We start from the raw sequence: 23,432 nt of genomic DNA, 5'->3' as shown, positions 1-23,432 counted from the left end.
AAGCTAGAGTAAGGTTGGAGCTGGGACTTAACCATCCCGACATTACCTGCTTAGGGGACACAGTAAAATATTACATTAGCTCCAGTAACATCCTCAAAAACGCAAATTAAAACAATTTTTGAAGAAGGCGGATCCCCATGGCAGGTGCAGTTGACAGCAGCCACAAAATTGTTGGAAATAGATGTGCAAAATTTGCACAGTTCAAACATCCCAGTTGCCGCATTGAAAAGGTCACTGAATAGACAAGCCAAGAAAATATCATATGAAAGAGATCTGGTCAGCTTACACCATCAATCCAATCTCCTAGCACTGGACACCTCATATATAGTGGGTAAACCACAGCCTTATTTCGAGCAAGCACTGTCAGTCCCGGAAAAAAATTACGTACATGAGACTTCTGGCACTGCCCATTCTGGACTTTCACCAAGCCTGGGCCAGGCAGGACAATCTAGTCACATGTCGACTTTGTAATTACCATTATGAATCTTGGCTCCATCTGCTGTGCTGTTGCCCTAAGTTAGCCAGTGAGAGGCACCGACTAGTTCTTTCAATCTGCAGAGCCCATTGCCTTGTACGATGCAGTGAAGTCTCTGATTTGTGTTTCTTTGCTAAAACAGCTCAAACAGCAGCGCGGCTGGGGAAATTTATAGAATTAATCCGAGCCGCCTTGATGCAGAATATAGAGGCACAGAAAGAAACCATTTAGCTAACAAGCAAGAGAGACTTTGACAAAATGTTCTTTTAAGTCTAATGCATTTGCACTTTGCAGTCAGTGATGATACTAATTTTAAGGTTTTATGTTCTACCAGCTTGTAATAACATTCACAGGATTTTAACTTGGTTCTTTTTTATAATGATAGTACATTGTAACGATTTTAAGTAATTGAACAATAAAACTATATTTACCTCCAGCTCCCTTGTCTGCAGTGCTAAGGTGTTGCATTTACCATCATGACTTTTTTGTTAGACATAAAGCCTTGTATTTGCAAAATAAAACATTAGTTTGTTTTTTACACTGACATGAGGACCTGTAGCCAAGGTTAGGGGGCCAGTTCATCTTTCAGTAGTGGCAATTCATGAAATTATCCATCTCCTGGGATGCAGTAGCAAATACCCTACCTGATCTTCTGCACTTTAGAGAGCCCGGAATAAATGGGACTGTTTTAAACGGTAGAGTAAGCTTTTAATTGGCTTCCAACTGCTAAGTGTGTGTAGTGTGTAGCCACTCCTGGAAGAGTACATAGAAATTATTTCAACCCCTGTCCTAGATTTGTCTATATAAACTGAAACTAGGACATAATACATTGGGACTTATGTATTCCAGTGCTCTGTGCAAGACAGCAGAGCCGTAGAGGGATAGTGGGTTAAAAATTGTCACCTGGCTGAAAGAAAAGTTTCTTTTCTTGAGAAAGTTGTTGGGGAAAAGGCAGGGTTCAGCGCCCTTTTTTGGCCCAGATCAAGCCTAATACCACTTTACTACGTGAAACCAGTGCTGTAAATGGCAAAAAATACCCCGACATCCCTTAACTTGGGGGTAAAGGTGTAGCAGCAAAAAGGGGTGGAGTCATGTGGAGCGTAGTGTGACAGTCAGCTTAGGCACTTATTTAAAAAAGTCTATTCACAAGGACATTGGCAACAAGGACAAATGTGATAGTAAATCTGATCTAGATTACTTAGTTGATCACAGACCGGCTGCGTTTTAGAATGTCTTGCAGGGTTAAGGCACCTGCTGCTGAGAGCTTTACGTACCCAGAAAGTTCCAGGGTATAATATCAGTAAAATAACTCTACTGGAGAGATCTGTGTGCACACTAGTCCTAGACGCCAGAGGGTTCTTGTACCTGCTGAAAAGCACAGCATGCAGGCCCTACATTTATATTGCATGTAGGTAGCGCCGTGGCTTACTGTTTTGTTGCATAGATTCTTGTGCTAATCTGCAGTTCACGAGTTATAATTTGTTGTATTGTAGCTCAGTGAGCCTAATGAGATATGAGCCGATGCCACGGAGACGCGTGCAAACAGTACGGCATATGTTTACAACCTTGATGTTTCTTTCTCAATGTTTCGTTATTCTTTTGCTAGAAAGGATTCCGTTGGGTATTCATAAACACTTATTATAAGGGCTACATATATGGATATTAGTACAATAACTTAAATACACAGGTACATCTCACAGCCTTGGTTTCTGCGTGTCTCTTTAGTGCTGTGCTTGGAATAGCAAGAGACCTGACACCAAGTCATAGTTCATCTCTTAAGCATTACTAAAGTGACCATAACGTTGACTGTCTTCGTTTCATCCGATGAAAGTGCCATACAGGTGTTAGGCTCCAGCAAGGTCATAGCCAGGAGTAGACTCAAACAAAAGGAGTGCTTATGGCTCTTTAAATTAGGCATTTGTTTTTGACCTGACTGAATCTGAAAATAACCGGCCTCACTCACGGGCGGTAGCTTGTTGCTGTGAACCCACAGCACACAAAATGTGGTTGCTACTGCATGTGTCTGTTGTTGGTAAATTGCACCATGACAAATACAGCACTTTTTACAGTGGTCGGGCCCAGATCATGGCTGGCCCTTGTGGACCCAGCTGTGGCCGCAGTAAATCCCATGACTGGATAGCCCCTTTTTTCCAGCACTGCCTCAGACCGATTCGGACCCGGGACATTCTGTGTCTGCCCTCTGCCCTCCAGTTCTTCACAAGATGCAAATCCAAACACGTTTTTACCAGCTCAAAAGAGAAGGTGGATGTCGAAAAGCAAAGATTGTTGTAGAACCAGCTTTTATTCAGTTTACTTAAGACTAAGTTACATTTTTGAAGGTGGAGCGAATTTTAGAGCATTTGTTCAGGTCTTTGCTTGTGGCAAAAATGTTTGAAATTGTTACCTTGGAATGACACGCACTGTACCATAGTTTCAACTTGTTAAAATAGTCCCCTATTTTCTATTCCTTTTCTGCATTGGAGCGTTCGCCTATGCAGGGCATAGTTTAGTCAGTGAGATTCGAGGGGTCTGGATCTCAAATGTATCAATTAAAAAAGCAGTGGGCTGCAGGGTGAAAGGGTGAGATGACCAAGGTTTGGGGTTTGGTTTGAGAACAGGCTAATACTGATTTACATTAGATGGGCCTCTGTCTAGAGTGGTACAGTGGGTGAAAGACAATGGGTAGAAATGCTACCCAAAGCAATTGCCACTGGTTATTCGATTATTTGCAAGCATTAATGCCCTCACATTTTGTATGTTTGATTGCCAGTAGCATGCCTTGAAACCTGACACTGGCAAAGCTTTCCAAGTCTACTACTGCCAAGATGATGAATTCCATAAAAAGTAGTGCATTTGCATCCATTCAGAAAGTATTTCTGTGAGTGAAAAAGTACATTTTTTGGGATAAATTATTCACTATATATATTTAAGGTTCCACTCCAAAAAATGGACGAGTTAAAAGCTCTTAGTGAAATGACAATGATAAAGACTGACACTGACATAACAGACCCGATTCAGGGAGAAACAGCCTTCACAACGCACGCAGAGGCCTTTATGAAGCTTTTTTAGCATGCTTATGCCTTTACCACACATTTAAAACAGTTGTAAAGTACTTAAGGTAAGTACAAATGTTTGTGTATATATTACCTACTGGCGGCCGCCAGTAGGTAGTTATAGTTAGGACCTTGTTTCTATTCAAAAAGCATTTTTTCTTTTCCCAATAACTTTGGCGCCGGTTGATGGATCTTCGCAAATTTATCCAAACTTATGGCCCGCTCCAATCAGCTCCTATCTTGAAAGTTTCGGGGTGATTCGGCAAGCGGGGGCCGAAGAAAAAGGGGGTCCCAAAACGTGTTTTCTCCATGTTAATTCCCATAGGAAACTTTAGACAGGGCTACAGCCCGAACTGCTGAACGGAATTACACCAAATTTGGCATAAAGGTAGCCCTTGTCTCAGAAAGAACTCTTTTACTTAAATGGTGTAAATCAGTTCAGTAGTTGCTGAGAAAATAAAAAAACAAAAGTTTCGATATTTAGAGGCACAAAGGATCCGCGGACCCTCCTGACCACGAGCTGTATTCTAATTGGCTGTCAACATTCCAAACCAGGAAGGGTTGGCAGCCATCTTGTGCCTCGGTAACAAGATGGCTGTGGGACCCCCTAGGCCTGCTCAGGGGGTCCCACAAGCATTAAAACGAAAATCGGCAAAAGTCGCGGAGGATCCGCAGATCCTGCAGCGAAAAAAAAGAAAACGAAGCGCGGCCTCCCGCGCTTCGGTATTATTTAGCCCTTGGGTGGGCCAAGTCCCGGGGACATGTAAAAATGTAATGGCGGGGGCACAGGGAGGCCCCAGGGTTCGCCACACCCCGGGGCTTTCCATAAATATTTGCGGGGGGCTCACGGCCCACCTGCAGCCCCGGGGACCGCCACATCCCGGGACTTTGTATTTTTTATGTGTGGGGGACCTCCAAGGCCCCTTCAAGCCCCGCGGACCGCCACCCCCGGGGCTTTCATTAATAATTTTGCAGGGGCACACGGCCCCCTGCTGCCCTGGCGACCGCCCCACCCCCCCCGGGGCTTTTATTTTCAAAATAACACCTGTGTGGGGGAGTACCCCCACATGCCCCGGGGGACCGCCACCTCCCCGGGGCACTAATATTCAAATTTGTTGGGAGGGGGTAGGGGTGCCCATCCCTGGGACACTGCTGTTTGGAATGACAAGACGGGAGCCGCTTGGCTCCAGCCCTGTCATTGCAAACTCTGCTTTGCTTCATTGAAGCGAGAGCAAAGCAGAAAGTATTTTCCATAACGGGAGCTGCATGTCAGCAGCTCCCCTTGTGGAAAAGCAATGCCGGCTCCCGCAGGTCCCCCACGGATAGGGCCGGCCCTGGGGGTTAGGGTCCCTGGGTCCAGAAGTGGCACGGGAGGGGGCCCACACAGCCCCCGTCCCCAACAAAATGTTTTTTTAAAAAGGGATGGGGTCCCTGGGGCCAGAAGTGGCCCCCAGGGGGCCCATGTGGCTCCCCTCCCAAAGAAAAATAAATGAAGGCTGGCCCTGGGGGATGGGGTCCCCGGGGCCAATAGACACCTTAGGAGGGGGGCCACGCAGCCCCCTTCATAATAAAATAAAACAAATGTGGCCATGCCCTGGGGGATGGGGTCCCTGGGGCTGGAATTGGCCATGGGAGGGGCCCCCACACGGCCCCCTTCTCGTTAATATATATATATATATATATATATTTTTTTTTAATAGGGATCAGGCCCTGGGGGATTGGGTCCCCAGGGCCCAAAAAAAGTAAAAAGAAGGGGGCCACACAGCCCCCTTTCCCAATTTATTTTTTCCAAAACACACGCGATCGTGCAGGAGGCCCCGCCCCCTTCCAGCAACACTGTAAACGCACCCTGTGGTGCATTTCAAGTTGGGGAATGAATTCCCCTGCAATACTGGGGATCCCTGGGGGCCAACTAGCCCACCAGGTACTTCCAGTAAGCGCCACAGGGCTGGGTGTAGCGAGGTGGTCCAGGCCTCGCCCCGTTTTACACTTCTCTGCAACGCACCTCTGTGGCGCTTACTGGAGGTCCTTCCAAAACAAAAGGGGAGCGTAGAGGTACTGATAGAATCACCCTCCAAACGAAACTTTTATAATCAAGGAGATTCTAAAAAAATCCAATAGTGTCATGCTTCATCATAGGGGTCTTCCCGCCCCTATAACGGGACGGGGCGTGCTACGACCAAACGAATACGCGGGAGCACTTATATTGTGACAGTGACTATGTGTGAGTGCACAGGTGTCAGTGAAAGTGTAGGGACCTCAAAAGGTGATTTATAAAAAAGTTAAAAATTCCCTGGCGTAGTAGAAAAAAATACTTTATTCGCTTCTCTAGCTGGGAACGTTAAGAAGGGGTTGTGAGGTAGAGCAGTAGCTTACTACCTGGTCGACCAGGGGCGGGAAGACCCCTATGATGAAGCATGACACTATTGGATTTTTTTAGTGTGTGAGGGGTATTTTAAAAAGCACATTGCGCTCTGGTCTTTCCACCTTTAAGAGAGAGCCTAGCACGTTCACTAGAGAAATAGTATCTTAAAAATTAAAAATATTTCACTTTTTCACTTTTTTTGATAGAATCTCCTTGATTATAAAAGCTTACTGGAGGTACCTGGTGGGCTAGTTGGACCCCAGGGACCCTTAGGATTCAAGGGGACTTTTTCCCCTAACTTAAAACACACCACGGGGCACGTTTGCACAGTGGTGAAGGGAGGGGGCGGGGCCTGAGGTGACATGTGTGCAAACACGCTCTGTGGCGCATTTTAAGTTGGGAAATTAATTCCTCTTCAACCCTGAGGGTCCCTGGGGGCCAACAACCCCACCAGGTACCTCCAGTAAGCACCGCTGCGTTGCAGAGAGGTGGGCCAGGCCACGCCCTTTTTACACCTCTCTGCAACGCAGCTCTGTTACCTGGTGGGCTAGTTGGACCCCAGGGACCCTCAGGATTCAATGGGACTTAATCCACAGCTTACAATGCGCCATGGGGTGCGTTTGCAGCGTGGTGGAGAAAGGGGGCATAGCCTTTGTCTACCTCTCACCAATCCCACTGCTTGGGGCTTACTGGAGGGGCTTCAATCCCCATCCAAGAGCGTGCCAGGGAGCGCGTTTGTAGAGTGGTGGGCAAAGTGGGCATGGCCTGGTGCGAGTACTTACCAATGCTGCTGTGTGGGACTGACTGGAGGTAATAGTTTGGGAAGCTGGCCCCCAAGGATGCCCTTGGGGACCAACTACCCCTCTTGTTACCTGCAGTAAGTTCCACACAGTGGGTTTGCTAAGATGTCTTCGGAAGCCATGGCCCCCTTTCTCTACCACTCTGCAAATGTGCCTTGTGGCAGACTATGGGATGGGGATGAAGTCCAATTTAGTCATGAGGGAGTTTGGGGGCCAAGAATTCCTCCTGGTACCTCCTGTAAGTCCAAAGCAGCGGAATTCTTGAGCGTTGGTTGGACGCCCAGCACCCTTTCTCCACCACTCTGGAAACACAACTACTAGTTAAAGTAACATATTTCTGCTCCTCTGACTTAGTTTTAATCCCCCTGCCCTATTATGTACTAGGGGCTTACAGAGAAGGTCATGCTAATCACAGGGGTATCCCAATGCATAGTGTTCCCTAGTGTATGTAGGTGTTTTCACTGTATTCTAAGTGTCTTTTAGCATTGCACTGGCTCTAGGCCTGGTTAGTCAGAGTCAGTTACCACCAGTACCCATCAGAAAAAGTTGTGGGCACAGGATGATTTTGCAACAAGGCCTCTTTCTGCTCCTCTGTTGGTTCTTTCTGCACATGTCTTGCTTCTTCCTGCACTTTTCTTCGTCTTTGTGGACTTCTGTTGCTTATTTCTGCATTTCTTTTGCTTCTATCTGTGCGTTTTTTCTTCTTTCTTCACATGTCCTACCTCTGTAGGCATAGTTAGAAACAAGCATTTAAAAAACCTTTGAAATTCACTTAAAAAACCACAGGTTTCAGGCACGTTATAGTTAGAAATTAGCATTAAAAACCTTTGAAATTCACTTTAAAAATCATAGATTTCAGGCATGTTATAGTTAGAAATTAGCTTCTAAAAACCTTTGAAATTCCCTGAAAATAAACATTGATTTCAGGCACGTTATAGTTAGAAATTAGCATTTGAAAAACCTTAGAAATTTACTGAAAAAAAATAGGTTTCAGGGGCGTTATAGTTAGTTGGACATTTCACTCGTACAAAACCAATGAAATTCCACCGTTCTAGTTATTTCAGATAACTATAACTCGCGCGCCCGCAATGCACTGCTGATGACGGCAGATATTACATCACTCATGACATGGTCAGTGACATCACTCATGACATCTCTGATGACATCTCAAATGACATCACTGATGACATTATCCATTTAATAGTACACCTGCTTTAAAAACGGGATAAAAGATCGGATGACCTGTGTTAGAAATAGTATCACTCAGTAGAACAGAAAGAATACACATTTAACTTTTGCAGTAGTTTAGTATATATCATTAAGTCTCAAAAAGTGCTAAGAAACACTTAGACTCACTGGATGATATCATCAGTGATGACATCAGTATTGTCATTTGAAATTTCCTCAGTGATGTCATTAGTGATGTCATGGACCATGTCATGAGTGATGTTATATGTGTGGTCCTAAGCAGTGCTTTGCGGGGGCGTAGGTTATAGTTAACTCAGGTAACTAAGGTCCATATGTAGGTAAAACTTTTTTTGCGATTCTCAAATTGCGATTTTTTTTAGGGAATCGCAATTAGAGAATCGCAAAACGCAATGTAGGTAGGATTTTCAAAATATTTTGCGAATCCTACATATTCCTTATTTGTGAATCGCAAATTGAGGTTCGCAAATAAGGAATACCTTCCTATTCATTCCTATGGGCTAGAAGGCCTATAGGAATGAATGGGAAGACATTCTCAATTTGCGATTCCCAATTAGAGAATCACAAATTGAGAATGCAATGTCAAGGTTGCACTGGTGTCAATAGGACACCCTGTTGCACCCCTGAAATAAGCATGTGTGCACATGTGGCGCACATACATGCCCTAAGGGCATGTATGTGCGCCTCATGGCACTTTGAAAAATGCAAAAAAGTGCACTTTTCAAAGAAATCGCAAATTACCACCAACCTGAAGTTGGTGGTAATTTGCGATTCCTTAAGCCAAAATCGCACAACATGGGTGCTTCCTACATTGCATTTAAGAAATAGCAATTTGGGATTCCTTAAATGCATTTGCAAAATAGGGAATCGTAAATTTTGCAATTCCTTATTTTGCAAGTGGGTTTTTCTCTGCTACATAGCACACTGCCCAAATTGTGATCGCAAATGCTGAAATGATGCTAATTTCAGCATTTGCGATCATCGCAATTTGGCTTCCTACATATGGCCCTATAACTGCTGAATTTCTATGGTTTTGTGTGTGTAAAATTTGAGCCTAACTACAGCGTTCCTGTAACCTTTATTTTTTTCATTGAATTTATATATCTATATAGGTTAATTTTATTTTCTTCTTCTGAGGGTATGCTTAACCTGCGCCAAAACCTCCAATGTCACACGTTTACATTTTTATGAAGTGACTTTAGCCAAGTTTCATGGAACAAAACTGGTGGTTCTCTTGTTACAGGACTGCCAACATTTGCTGCCACTGTGCTGTCTACTCCCAGTACCCAGACTCTGCTATTATAATTTGAAAGAACTTAAGGCACAGACTCCACTTTTGAGGTGTGCTTATTTATCCCAAAAATGTAGTTCCCCCAAAATTCTCTTTTTTGGTTTTATGAGTAACTAGAGATTGATTATAGTGCTGCTGTAACAGGTCCTAAACTTATACGGTAATATAGTAAGTTAATGCACTTACTACTAAGATGTTCCTTCAGTCTGGGGCTTCACAAGTTCAAATGTTGCTACTCAGCTTTTCATTTCCGACACAAAAATGGGACAGAGCAAGCAATGTAAATAACTTTTATGTCCTGTCCTAATGTAACCATTTGGTGATGCCTGGTGATGCCTGGTGTTCCTGATCTGGATAAACACACGTATTTGAGCTTCAAATGATTGTGATGTTTTGGGACCTTTTGAATGGTTGAGTGCATAACTCACTTAGACCTCTAAATGTTGTTAGCTATTGAGTACCTAGCGGCTGTGGTTGTGTCCTTTCAGTAGAAGTCCTTAAAAACAAAGAGCCACAGTTTTCCCAATTGTGATGCTAAAAGATAAAGGACATGATCAAACATTCTAAAATCTGGACAAGCAGAAAAGGCACCAGGGTAAAGAGATGAGAGATGTAGAGTGATTAGAGGAGACAACGAGTACAGAAAAGATGAAGGGTAGTAAAAAGAAAAGGAAGATAAGACAAGTGTGCAAGGAAAGAGGTGGATGAAATAAGAGTAAAGCAATGAGTAGAAGTACAGAAACCGCTCTCATCGCTGGCACAGATGATATCTGCATGATCCTACAGCCCACATTGATTTTCGCAACACACTTTTCCTCTTGTAATAGGATTACCTTCTATTCGTCGCCCAGGTGCCCCCACCTTCTGATTGTCCTGTAGAGAACTCCATATTTCAAACGAGTTTGAATCACTGACACCCCAGCACTCTGATTCGTGCTCGCTTAAATGATTTGCCCTTATACTTGTCTTACAGTAAGTGTTTGCATTTAGAATACATACTCGTTGTTTTGTATATAATCATAATATGCTCACTTCTATCATTTTTTTCCACATTGGGAGACCACACACATTTATTTTTTTGTGTAAATTGTATATGGTACACATATTTTTCATGATGTTTAAATAACTCCTGGGGGGCGTGGCCAAGCAGTCCAACATTGTGGAAGCGCTGTTGAAGAGCTCCCGTAGGCCCGTCACAATCCGTTAATTATCCTGCTGTCATTGGCCCTGAAATGCTGCCGCCGTTGCCTATGGGTGATGCCCTTGCCCACCAGTATTCCGGCTACTGCCTGTCACCCTCCCCCCCACCCCCCGGGCCAGTGAGGTGATGCGGCGTGGCATTGGAGCGTAGGCCTGACAATCCTCAGCCTTGAGTGTGAGGTGGGTGCCGGAGCATACGGCTTGTGACCGCTGCCTGGCGCCAACATGGTGACTGCCGCAGGAGGATCGACCTGGGGTGGCCTGGACAGTGACGCGGTAAGTGACTGAGATGTGGGAGATGCTGTGGGGAGCTGCCTGGGGTTCAGCGGTCATATCGGGCTGCGTTGTGTCCTCCTCCGGCTTGCACGGCCCGGTGTGGCATAGTGGAGGCCCTCAGACAACGGTGCCTCTTCAGGAGCTTCTTTCCCCCGGTGGGCAAGGCCCACCGTCCCACCCGGTGAAACGCTTCCCTGCTGGGGGTGCTGCAGAACCATAGGAGACACAGATATATGCCAGTCTATTGGCGGCCTTGTCGGGCCGCAAACTGCGTAGCAGACCAACTTCGGACGGCCTGCTCCAGCCCAGTGTGTAGCGATCTGAGTAGATGTCGGCTTGTTTTTGGGCCTCCACTGCTTGAGACCTGCTCGGAGTTGCATAGGGTGGTCTGCTGTCCATGTTCAGCTGGTGGGTAAGATTAACAACTCCCCCCGTGTTGTGGTACACAGAGGGAGGCATCTGATATTGTGAACCTTGCCTTCCGTGCACGAGTGATACAGTCCTTGGCCTTTGTTTCACTCGGCTCCCGGGGCTGCTATCTTTGGTATTTGCGACAGGGAGCCCTGTGAGTTCTTAACTACTAGCCCGGCTATCGTTGCTGCTTATTGCAGACGCCCTACATGCGTTGTCCCAGCCGTGAAGATGTATTTAGCAGCTGCTGCCTCTTGAGATTACTCCGCTTGCCTGCTGCCACTGGCCCCCCTGGGGATCTGGCGCCGTAGTCCCTACCAACTATTCGGGACTGTGCAGTCACCCTGCTTTGGTCAAATTGGTCTGTTTGGTACAATTATAGTGACAGCTCCCTCAATTGAACTCCTCAAATTATGACTAAGGACAAGCCCTCAAGTGCGGCTGCATGCCAAAGCACGATGGATAAATATACCTGCGCAGCGGCCCAGGTGTCCAACCCAGGATACCCAACGCCATCTATGCCAGATAATGCCGCCATACTAGCTGCCATAACAGAGTCTAGAGACACGCTGGAGGCCAAGATTGGAGCACTTGGCTCCGATGTCATGCTCTTACAACAAGATCTCCGCAACACAGTCCAGTAAATAACCGAAGCGTAAACTAGGATATCGACAACAGAGGACACAATATCTATCACCCAGAAGGAAGTATCCACCCTGAAAACGATTACAAAGGGGCTTACGCTGCGCGCAGAAGATGCAGTGGGGCGCGCTCGCAGAAATAACCTCCGCTTCGTGGGGTTCCCTGAGGCCTGTGAAGGCAATGACATGGAGGGCCTCCTGGTTAAATGGTTGTAGGACTGGCTCCCACCTGGTGTTCTGTCCCCCTGCTTCATAATTGAGCGTGCTCACTGGGCCCTGCAGCAGAAGTTGCCGCCTGGCGCCCATCCTAGGCCCATCATTGCCGAATTTTGGAATTATGAATGATCGGGACACTATCCTGCAGCAAGCTAGGCATCGGGGGACCCTCCACTATACATCACACCCCATTATGATATTCCCTGATTACACCAGGCTTGTCCATCAACACCAACAATACGTTACAGAAGCCAAAGCTAAACTGCCGACCCTTAAGATTCATTATTCCCTTCTGTTCCCACACAGACTGCGGGTGTCCTATAAGTTGCGCACACACTTCTTTGAATCACCTGAAGAGGTCTTTAATTGGGACAGATGAAGTCATCAAGCTCAAGCCTCACACACCGCCCAGAATGTGCTCAGACTCCTCTTCGGGGGGCCCAAGCCATAAGATCTCCCAGGTTCAAGACAAGCAGCGCCATAGATCTCGCTCGGAGAGGCGCTCCAAGACCCGCAGCAAATCCTGCATCTGCTCTACAGAGGCCATCACGGGATCGACAGCATCCTAGTTTTACCCTGCTATACAAACACCTTTAGCAATGCTGACGGCATGCCGTCCAGGGCTACTTTTATCAGCGTTTCCCTTAACTTTGAAGACACTTGTATGTACAAGGGACGCTCCTGGGAGATTAATTGGTGGACGGTACTCCCCGGCCCCCGTTGGGGTTGGGACACTTTTCATGCCACGACAGATACTTCAATATTCATAAGGTATTGGGGTGGGGGAGGGCGGGGTTGGGGTTTGAAAAAGTTGAGCTTTTTGTTGCAATTAGTGTCTGGTTCCCACAATACATGTGTACAATCTCCATCATATTTGCCAGTCATGCAATACTCTCCATCCATGTGCACCACCGATTACCAATTCACTGGATATGTCCGGGACTCGCGATTGGCGTCTTTGTATTATAAGCTGGAACATCTGGGGCCTGCTTGACAAGGTTAAATAATAACTGCAGTGGTCTTAGATTCACCATCACCCTCACCCATGACAAAACATCAATTTTCTTTTTAGACCTGCTTATAAAACATACGGATGGTGTTTTGATAACGGGTCTATTTCGTAAGCCTACGGAACGCAACCCCCTCCTTAGCTACAGTAGTGATCACCCCCGTGCCCTTAGGGAAAGCCTTCCCTATTCACAATTTTTGAGGATTAGGAGGAATTGTTCACTTAAAGCTGACTACTTCACTGAGACAAAAACATTATGCACCAAACTTATCTTTCGAGGATACCCGCGCCGCCTTGTGCTGAACGCGATGAAGAGAGCGTGGTACTGTCCACGAGACACCTTACTGGAACCTAAACTTAAAACAGACACAGAGCGCCTAGTATGTGTGACAACCTTCAAGCCAGTGTCCAATGCCATTCGTAAAACGATCAGAAAGAATTGGCCAATTTTGAATGCAGGCACTCTTGATTTAGAGATGCCTATGTTTGCCTTCAAGAAAAGCAAGAATATCAAAGATCAATTGTTTTTAAGGGCATTAGGAATGAATTGAAAGTTTTTACGAATTGTAACACGTGTATTGTAGTGTATGCCATCTTCTGCCCATGGAATAAGATATACGTGGGACAAACCACCCAGAAAATCCGCCTACGCATCTCCCAACACCGTAGCAGGATAAGATGTAAAACAGCCAACGCCCACTTGTTGAACATTTTCTGCGAAATGAACACTCCGAAAATGACATTCGTTGGACCATAATTACTGCAGTAAAGTTGCCCCCCAGAGGTGGTGATATCATGAGGATTCTTAACAAAGAGGAACTTAAATGGATTTTAAAAACTGACAGTTTGAACACTGGATTGAACCTCCGTGAGGACAAGACTGCTTTGATATTTTTGGAGACCTCATACGTAACTGAAGCCTTGATTAATTGCACCTTGCTGTTGTTTTAATTGTATATATCTGGTGACTAATATGTATTATGGCCTTCCATGTCACTACTTCCCTTCACTCCTGTTACCCACCTAAGATGGGCGCCGCGCTCACCGTATCCTCCACTACCATAGTCCTTCTTCAATTCCTCTTGACTCTGATCACGTGTCGATCGTGGCCCAATCATTACGTAGTCACACCCACCCTCTCAAGTAGCACATCCCCGGCTCATTTCTCCGGAAATTACAGTGCAGGAACCCGCGATCGTACAGTTCTGCTACCCCAGCAATACTAATTCCTTAACCTCAAGGGTTCCTGACCCGTACTCACCTTCCCCTTACTTTTCCTTTAGGCTACTGTGCCGCAGCTGTCCGATAGCCACCTTCACCAAGACCCGTGATAGCGCCGATAGCGCAGCCCCTACCGCAGCATTTCTGGTAAGGCTCATTACTAGGATAACACAAATTCTCAGGAACAATGTTGTAGGCATCCCCTGACCTATCCCTTCCTTCCACAGGCTACCAGGCTGATATATATCCCCAGGACCTATTAGGTAAGCACAACTCTTATGACCCCTTAGGAAGAGATTCTGGGTACACCATGTAATTTATTCACGTTTTTCATAGGCAACGTCGGTTAATTCCGTTTCTGGATCTGAACGTCAAGACTTATCTCGTCTTCTCGTTTTTACTTCGCCACCCATGCCCGTTCCATTACTGCTTTGGTAAGCCACCAAGTTCGCTTCCCAATTGGTTGTTTTAACCAATTCACGGCCCCCCACATTTACACTCCCTCCGCAATTGACCCTTAATCACGATTACTCTACTCTTGAGCTCTTTGTGTATTTTTCATTCTTGGGAACTGCCGGATCAATCATGTTTTCAATGTGTTAAACAGGATCACTCGGGTCTAAACATAGACACTGTTATTACCATGTCTGAATTAGCCCCAGTATTATTGCACAATATATCTCCCACCATATGTACTAGGACCGCCTGTGCATGCATCATTTTCTCACCCCTTATGTGTATTGCACTTTTAGTGCCAACCCTGATTCTTGAATGTTTGCATTTTCCTTCCCTTTCCTCCCATAGGCAATTGAGGCTTTATACCCTTTGGCATAATATTTATGTCCTGATGATGATCCGCACATTGCAAATGCGGATCGAAACGCCGTCGACACCCTGTAAACACCTTATACCAGCTAAAACCCTGTGTGCACTGAAAGTGTAAAGGTGTAAAAAGTGTGGTTGTGTTGTGCTTTGACACTGTCTAATTATCAGTGCAACTAACCTTAAGCTTTTGCCTAAAAGCCATTGTTCCCTGTTCTATACTGTTTGTATTTATGTGTTAACTAGGGCACAGGCTTGTGCCTCACCTTGTGTACCGCTGTAAGAATACTTTTGTATTGTTTATAAGTAAATATTGTACCTCTGTCCGGCTGGACATGTCAAGCAAATCTAGTAATGACTGAGGGCCATATGTAGGTAAATGGCATTTACCGAATCGTAAATACCAAATTTTACTGATTCGGTATTTACAAATCGGTAAATGCCATGTAGGTAATTATTCGGTAACAATTACCGAATCGTTAAGATTCGGTAATTACCGAATCGGTATTTACCGATTCGGTAATTGCCATTGATTTCTATGGGCCTTGAGGCCCATAGGAATCAATGGCAATTACCGAATCGGTAAATACCGCTTCGGTAAAATTACCGATTTGTCATGGGGGACAGGGTGTCACTTTGACATCCTGTTGCACCCCTGATTCTGGCTTGTGTGTCATGTGACACACATACATGCCCTTAGGGCATGTATGTGTGCCACATGGCACAGGTGTACATACACAGATGTGAATGTACACAGGAATTCGTTATTTACCATGCAATAGTATTTCATGGTAAATAACGAATTCCTAAGGGCCTGTGACACTGTTTCCAGTGCCACCTACATCCCATATTACAGATTCTGTACATTTACCGATTCGGTAATTTACAGATTCGCTAAATTTACAGAATCGGTAATTATCTGGCCCCCTACATCTGAAACTACAAATACCGGTCGGTAACGACCGAAATCGGCCGTTACCGACCGGTATTTGGCCACCTACATATGGCTCTGAGTCTATATTTATTGCACTTTAATTCCTTCCTTTCAAGGGACCACTGTTGTTTAAAAGGAGAAGGTTAAAAAGGGGGCCGTGCTGCCCCAGGCAAAGCATTATGAAGCTGATGTCTGGTTCCTGCAGGAAACACACTTATTGGGTAATAAGACATTATGTCTGTAAAGTTTCGAATATGTGCAGACATTCCAATCTGGATTAACCCCGGGCTCTCGGGGAGTGCCCATATTGATTCATCGCAGAATCCCCTTCCTTCACGAGAAAACATGGCCGGATTCCCAAGGTAGATTTATTATCATTACAGGCACATTATATGGTGAGCCGTTCACCTTAGGTAGTGTGTATGCTCCTCCGCCATAAGCCTGGACTCTGACAGAACGCTTGATGGAACAATGGGCAGAAATTCCCCAATACCCGACGATAGTTGGGGGTGACTGGAACATTATATGACCCCAGATCGACAGATGGCGCAACACAGACCGAACAAAGCTGCGACTCCTGGCGCAGGGGATGGACTGGGCAGACACTTGGCGACAGCTTCACCCAACCGACGCAGGCTACAGATACTTCTCCAGCACCCATGGGTAATTTTCCCACGTCGATTATATTTTCCTATCCGCCGGGCACGTACATAGACTGGATGCAACAGCGATACTGTCCAGAGGCCTTTCCGACCACTCCCCTAAGCAGCTAGACTTGCGACTCCGCTGGCGACTATCTCCATGGCACCTCCACGATGAACAGTATTGAGAGCATTTACATACTCGACTACCCTTTCAGAAAGGGTGTCTGAATCTTTGATCCATGGCTTCAAAGACGGAACAAAGCAGCCAGCCATGACACCATTTCCGCTGGGATCACGGCACTCCGGACGTTGGACACTGCTTTTCCTCGTCTCCCGGTTGTGTTTCCTTCACCCCCCCACCTCTTTCCCTCGTCCGTTCTTTGTCTACCTCCCCTGCTCCTATCCTCTCTCCCCTGAATCTCTCCCCTGGCCTGCTTTTTACCTTATGTATATGCTTTTAACATATGTAACTACGTTCCAGCAACTTGTAACTATGCTCTGAAACCGTGTAACTTGTAACTATGTAACGTGTAACTATGCTCTGAAACAATGCTTGTCCTCATGTAAAGCGCTCTTATACCTCCGGGTCTAGCCACACTATATAAAACTTTTCAAATAAGTAAATAAATAATACTGCCATCTCTAATTATTATTCACAGAACACCGGGTTGGTTGAGTCCACCGAGACCCTCTGGGTAGCTATGAAGCCGATGCTGAGGGGGTGGACATCGCATATTGTACGGCACAGCATAGGCAGCGTCGCGAGAAACTGATACAAATGGAAGCCCAACTCATAGACCTAGAGCTTAGGAGTAGGAGAGGGGATGGGAGCATTGCACGTCGACAATTAGTTCACACACAGCAACTATATGCCAGTGAATTGATGGACGATGCTAGAATGGCGTGGCTCGCTACGCGTAGCAGAATCTACCAGTGGAGAGATAAATCTAGCAAACTTTTACATCGCCTGTGTCACAGGACGCTCTGCCCATGACCATTCTAAGTATCTGTGGATCTGCTGGGGAAATAATCACTGATCCCTTACAAACTGCAGTAAGCTTTGCCAGTTATGAGAACATATATGCTCCTAGTGAGACTATCTCGCCACACTTAGTCCATACATTTTTTGATGACCTGCCTCCATGGGCTCTGGTGGACTCAGTGAGGGAGGAATTAGATGTCCCAATCACAGCAGAGGAACTGCAGAAGGCATTTTCCGAGATGCAACCGGGTAAAATACCCGGCCCCAACAGCTTTCTGTGTGAATTCCATAAGAAATATAAAACCCTTCTAACATTCCCCTATTTGGCAGCCCTTAATATGGCCTATGAAAATGGGCGCCATGCAGAATTAGTTGCATTTTTAAAACCCGGTTCACCCCCCGAACAACATGCCTCATATTGTCCAATATCACTTCTTAATGTCGAAGCCAAACTCCTGGCCAAAGTCATAGCTAATCGTATAGTACTGCATATTATGGATTTAGTTCACCCTGACCAAGCGGGTTTCATGCTGGGACGCACTACAAACCTTCCCTTTAATTTATTAATAGCGTTTTTTCAAAACACTGTTGGGCCGACCGGTCAGACTGCTCCTCATCTTGACCATTCGTATTAAAGACAGGTACGTCCTTCTGCCTACCAGCAGTGTCGTGTTCCATCTATACAGTGTCATGGGAATATAGATTCATACGCAGCTGTACTTTCCCACTTGCAGGTACTTTGCACGACGCTATCCCTCCACTCCCATTCGATATTAATATCATGGATGCCACAAAAGGAACCAGGTATGCTTTTTAATAAGCCAGCCACGGCTCCCCTTGATGCAAATGGTTCTCTCCAGGATAGGCTATTCTCTATCATTTCTTTGCAGACAATGAGTGCCATGTGAGGCCGCTGCCCACACACATCCTGACTATGAACACTACATTCAGGTAGTTACAAACATCGGTTTTCGCGTCTCTGAGTCTATTACATCGTGTTTGCAACCAATACTCACACCAGATTTCATTATGATTATTTACAGCCACGGCTATATCCAGTCCATGTCCTGAGGAGAACCATCAATCGTTTTGTGGTTCGAAACGCGTTGACCCCGAGCCAGGGATAAAGAAGAAGGGTGCCACTAGAGACTAAGATTAAACTACACTCTCTGTCCCTAGTTGTGTAACCATAACAATATCTAATCACTGGCTCAGTAAGATGGGCAGGCAGTTTCCATGAAATGTGTTGTCCGCTTGTCTTCTGTTATAAAATCTGAAGGACTGGTGCCTATTTCTTAAAAAAAATGTATCTAGGCATCACATTCATTTAATTTGCTTTTTGCTATGTAATTTTTGGTGTGTTTGAAACTTTTGTATTGATGATGTATATATTGACCACTTGTATATATTGGGCACCTTGTTTTCTGAATGCACTCTCTATTTTTTGATGACTGTCCGTTTTTCATGACATACAAAAAAGAAATGTTTAAAAAAAACTTTTGAAATCAAAGAAAATAAATCTGAAAGAAAATACTGACCGCTCAGTACGTTCAGGCTGGGTGTGTTAAAATAAATAAAAAAACAAGTAAAACCTGACTAGCTATCTCTTTGTTTGGAACATTGGAGTGGTCCAAGCTAGTCAGAGATAGGACCCAAACCTTTTCTGTTGCCCCGGGACGCGCTACAAGGCACAAGATCCAGCGTGCACAAAATGCCATTGCATCCATAGACCGCCTTGGAGAGCCATCTGCACTCTTGTCTGCTGACATTGACAGGGCATTCGATTCCCTTAGTTTGGCTTATTTATTTGCACACTGGAGTCGATACAATTTCGGCCCCTGCCTCCTTAAATACATTCCACTCTTATCTACTTATATTACCGCCTCTGTCTGGGTGGCGGACTCTACATCACAAACCTTTCTTATTAGGCGGGGAACCCGTCAGTGCTGCCCCCTCTCTCCATACCTCTTCGCATTGGCCATGGAGCCCCTCGCGGCCTGGGTGCGGATCAACACACCGATCCGCAGCTTTGAGTGGTCCAGAGAAGTTTCCAACTGCATCACACTCTACGCGGATGATGTATTATTTTTCCTCACGGGACCCAGACTACTCCAGATCGTGCAAGCCTTTGGAGAGACATCGGTCTCTTTATGAATCCCTGCAAATCATATCTGTGGCATCTGCAGGGTGGGATGCCCGTGGTCGAGTGAGCACGCGAGGTGACGATGGTGCGAGAAGGATTTAAATATCTTGGGGTCTTCTTGTCATCCTCCCAACTTGTGTCTTGGGAAAGGAACCTGGCCCCGTTGTGGACGCAGATCAAGCACCAAACCCATTCCTGGTCTCATCTACTGCTCTCCCTATTTGGCAAATCCGCCATTTTTAAGAACGTCTCACTGCCCCGTCTACTATACCAACTTCAGAATCACCCATACCCGCTTCCGCCCGTCTGGTTTAGACACCTGAACCCAGTTCTCCGACATTTTCTCTTGCGAGGTGGTGCAGTCCGGGTGGCACTGAAAACATGCTTCAGTCCACGTACTGTGGAGGCATAGCAACACCAGACATCCAAGCATACTATGTGGCCTCGCACCTTCTCATCCTGAACGACTGGTGGTATGGTGACAGAAGAGATCCCGCCTATGCAGTTGAATGTCTGCAGATGGGTAATATGTCACTCCACACGATTCTATATACGGGCTTGGCCCTGAAAGCCCTGCCTCCGGCTCCCGCCACAGTATTTAAGATTTGGAAGAGATCACTGCAACAAATGGGATGGTGGGTCAGATTAACAAAAGAGACGCCTCTTTGGCACAATGGTCTCCTCTCCCCCTGGTTGGGTTATCTGGTTTCTCCGGCTGGGGTGCCATAGGCATTTCCAGGGTGGGCAATGTCCTCCATGGTAATGTAATGTAATGTACAGGAATTTATATAGCGCAAATCACCAAGCGGTTTCTAAGCGCTTGCTTAGGGAACCCGTCCTGGTATTCCCCTGTGAGATAACCCCGGCAGGGTATCCGCAAGGTGAAAGCCAGGCATCCCGCCGCGAGGGGCCGTTGTGGAGAATAAGCAAGCTATTGCCCAGAGTCGCAGAGTGTGAACTCATGAATCGAGTAGGCACCGGAGCGAGAATTGTCGAGTCCATGGACATTTTAGGACTCAAGACCCCGCCGAGCCGGTAATTGAACCCTGGTCCCGGGCTGACCTCTGCTTCCAGGTCTGCCTCCTCTAACCAGTGAGCCACACTTCTCCACAATGGTCAGACCCTAATGTCTTTTCAGGAAATTCAACAAGAATATACAATGCATAGATCGCAATTCTATAATACCTTCAGTTCCACCATGCCTTTTCCCCATGTCTCGCACACCAGGGAACTGTGCCTGACTTAGTCCCATTGAAGCTAAAGTATTTATGATGGACTACGGGGAACATAAAATCATCAAGATATATCGAACACTTGTAACAAATATCCCCCCTACACTAGATAAAACGCGAGAGGTGTGCTAGCAGGATCTTGGCCCCTTAGATGACGAAGACTGGGCTGAGGGACTGGAATCCCCACGCGGTTCTGCCATTGCAGCTCGATTACGATATATTCCATTTAAATACCTTCATAGGGTTTATTATACCAGATATAAGCTCTGGTTTGCCGGGCTGATTGAATCCCCGCTCTGCCTGCGCTGCCAAATGACTGATGGTACCCTTATAGACATTGTGTGGCAGTGCATAACACTGTCTAAGTCTGGCGGAGTGTCATTACATGCCTGTCAGAGGTTCTCGGCTGGGATATCCCATACTCACCGCGCCTGGCCCTGCTCCACATCACTGATGACATCGGGGGCAACACCTATAAACGCCATTTATTAATTTTAGGCCTTTCACTGGCAAAGCGCAACATTGCAAAGGCATGGAAAGATGCCTCCCCTCCATTAGTTGGATTGTGGAAGAAGGGTCTTGATTTTTGTATGGGTTTAGAATTGCTAATCTATAAAGCGAAAGGATGCCCCCTGAAACACCCTAAGATTTGGACGATGTGGGCGGAATAGCGTGGGCTGTTTCTGGGACCCATTTTAGCGGCCTCCATGGATTCATATTTGACAAGCAGTGGTGATACGTGCTAAACATGGTTGTAAATATATGGATAACAGATCAAAGTGGCTAGGCCCGACCTGTGATGTGCTATGTAGCGGTAATGTGACGCTACAGCTCCATGTTGGAGCATCATGTTGTATCAGTGTTGTTTTCCAATTGTTTAATAGATATCAAAAAGTGAACATCTTACTCGCAAATATATTTTTTATATTGTTCGGTTACCTGGCGTTGTCAGGCCCATTGTGGAGTCTCCATGCCAGACATTCCTTACTCCAGCTGTCAGAAATGAGACTCAGACCAGTGTTCTCAATGGTAAATACTTATTGAAAAAGAAAAACTGCATATTTCTACCACATGCATATTGTCCAATGTAAAAAGTGCAGTGAAGCAGCTAGGTTTTGAAATCATGCACTTACCTGGTCCAGCGTGAACACACTCAAAGCTACCTGTTACCCATCACAAACCTAATGCTTACAATGTTAACATTTGCTGTTAATGTTAATTTACAGGTGGACTATGCTAACCATGCACAATATAAACATGGAAAGACTGGTCGCAAACAGTCACCGGTACGCATTTTCACCAACATCCTGCAGAACAGGATAACTCTTCCAAAGGAGGAAGGATACAGGTAAGAGGTCCAAATCAGAGTGTCTCCACATTGATGTCACAAAGTGCCTGATGTCTCACCTTTTATTGTATGCGTATAACTGCACAGGACTAAATGGCTGTTTTTAAGTGGGAACTTGATTGGTGGGAACAGAATTTGCTGTGCATCAAACGGGTGTGGCAGCACTCGAAGACGACTGTATACTTTCAACAGGTTTGTCAATTATTAGCAAAAATAGGCCTTTGCCATAGGACTCAATGACCTTGATCTGCGCTGTGTACTTCCAAACCTGCTATCAGTCTATGACTACATTAAGTGGTCAAAAAGACGTTGCAGTCATGGGTACGATTAACATGTGTTGCAAGCGTCCCACGTCCCACCCATAAGAAATGTTCTAAACTTTCTTGTCACCATATGTATTTTTTTTAATTTATTTAGTATTTTATAGAGCGCGAACCAGACCCGTGATAGTATCAGATCGCTTTACAGTAGTAACAGATGGGATACAAGGACATAGGGCGGGAGGGAGACAAAGGGATAGGGACAGGTAGATCCAATATATTGCTTACACTTTCTTTTCAATATCACTCTGTTTCAGGTCCAGTCATTTTAATGGTCCTCAAGCAAAAGTAATAGTACAATTTTAACGTCACTCTTTTGAATTAAAACTACCACCAACCAAAATTGACCTCCATCAGTAGTTGCCACACTCCTTTTCCTGTTGTCCCACATTTACAACTTGGATGCTGTAAATGAAGCCTCCTTTAGGAGCTCAAACTCCTGTTCACATTACTTTGTACTCTCAAATTGTTCTCACATCTTGGTCACCTTTCTTAAATTCACTGTCTTGATATCCATATCACTGACAAATGTGCACTAGAATTCTATTAACCCTAAACTACAGGTGCCTGCTCTTTGTCCTTCGGCTGTGGGGCATTCTTAGCCATATAAATTAAACTCTCCTCCAAGTTAACATTGTATCACTTATTTCACGGTAATTTACCATTACTCACTGCATTTACTCATCAACATTCGCTGCCAACCATTTCTCTTTCAAAATCTCCCATTCCCCCAATTCCTCAGCGTCCCAGTGTCCTGACGCCTTTGTTTAATCCTCCAGGCTTCTGCCTAGTGTTCCTTCACTGGGGTTTGTTACATCAGACTTAAACTACTGGGCCTTCTGT

At 45.6% G+C, this 23,432-nt stretch overlaps 1 protein-coding gene across 1 annotated transcript in view; it reads left to right on the top strand.

The window, feature by feature from the left end:
* Positions 1 to 23,432, top strand: part of ZCCHC4 (zinc finger CCHC-type containing 4) — a 374,799-nt gene that overhangs the window by 245,257 nt on the left and 106,110 nt on the right. Inside the window, exon 9 of the mRNA XM_078678377.1 lies at positions 22,148 to 22,269. Coding sequence (XP_078534503.1) covers positions 22,148 to 22,269 — 122 coding nt within the window. The remainder of the gene's footprint in view (positions 1 to 22,147; positions 22,270 to 23,432) is intronic.

The sequence above is a fragment of the Lissotriton helveticus genome, chromosome 2_2 (assembly GCF_964261635.1).
Source record: "Lissotriton helveticus chromosome 2_2, aLisHel1.1, whole genome shotgun sequence".
Taxonomy (NCBI): Eukaryota; Metazoa; Chordata; class Amphibia; order Caudata; family Salamandridae; genus Lissotriton; species Lissotriton helveticus.
The sequence above is the reverse complement of the archived record's forward strand: the minus strand, read 5'-3'. Positions and strand labels throughout refer to the sequence as shown.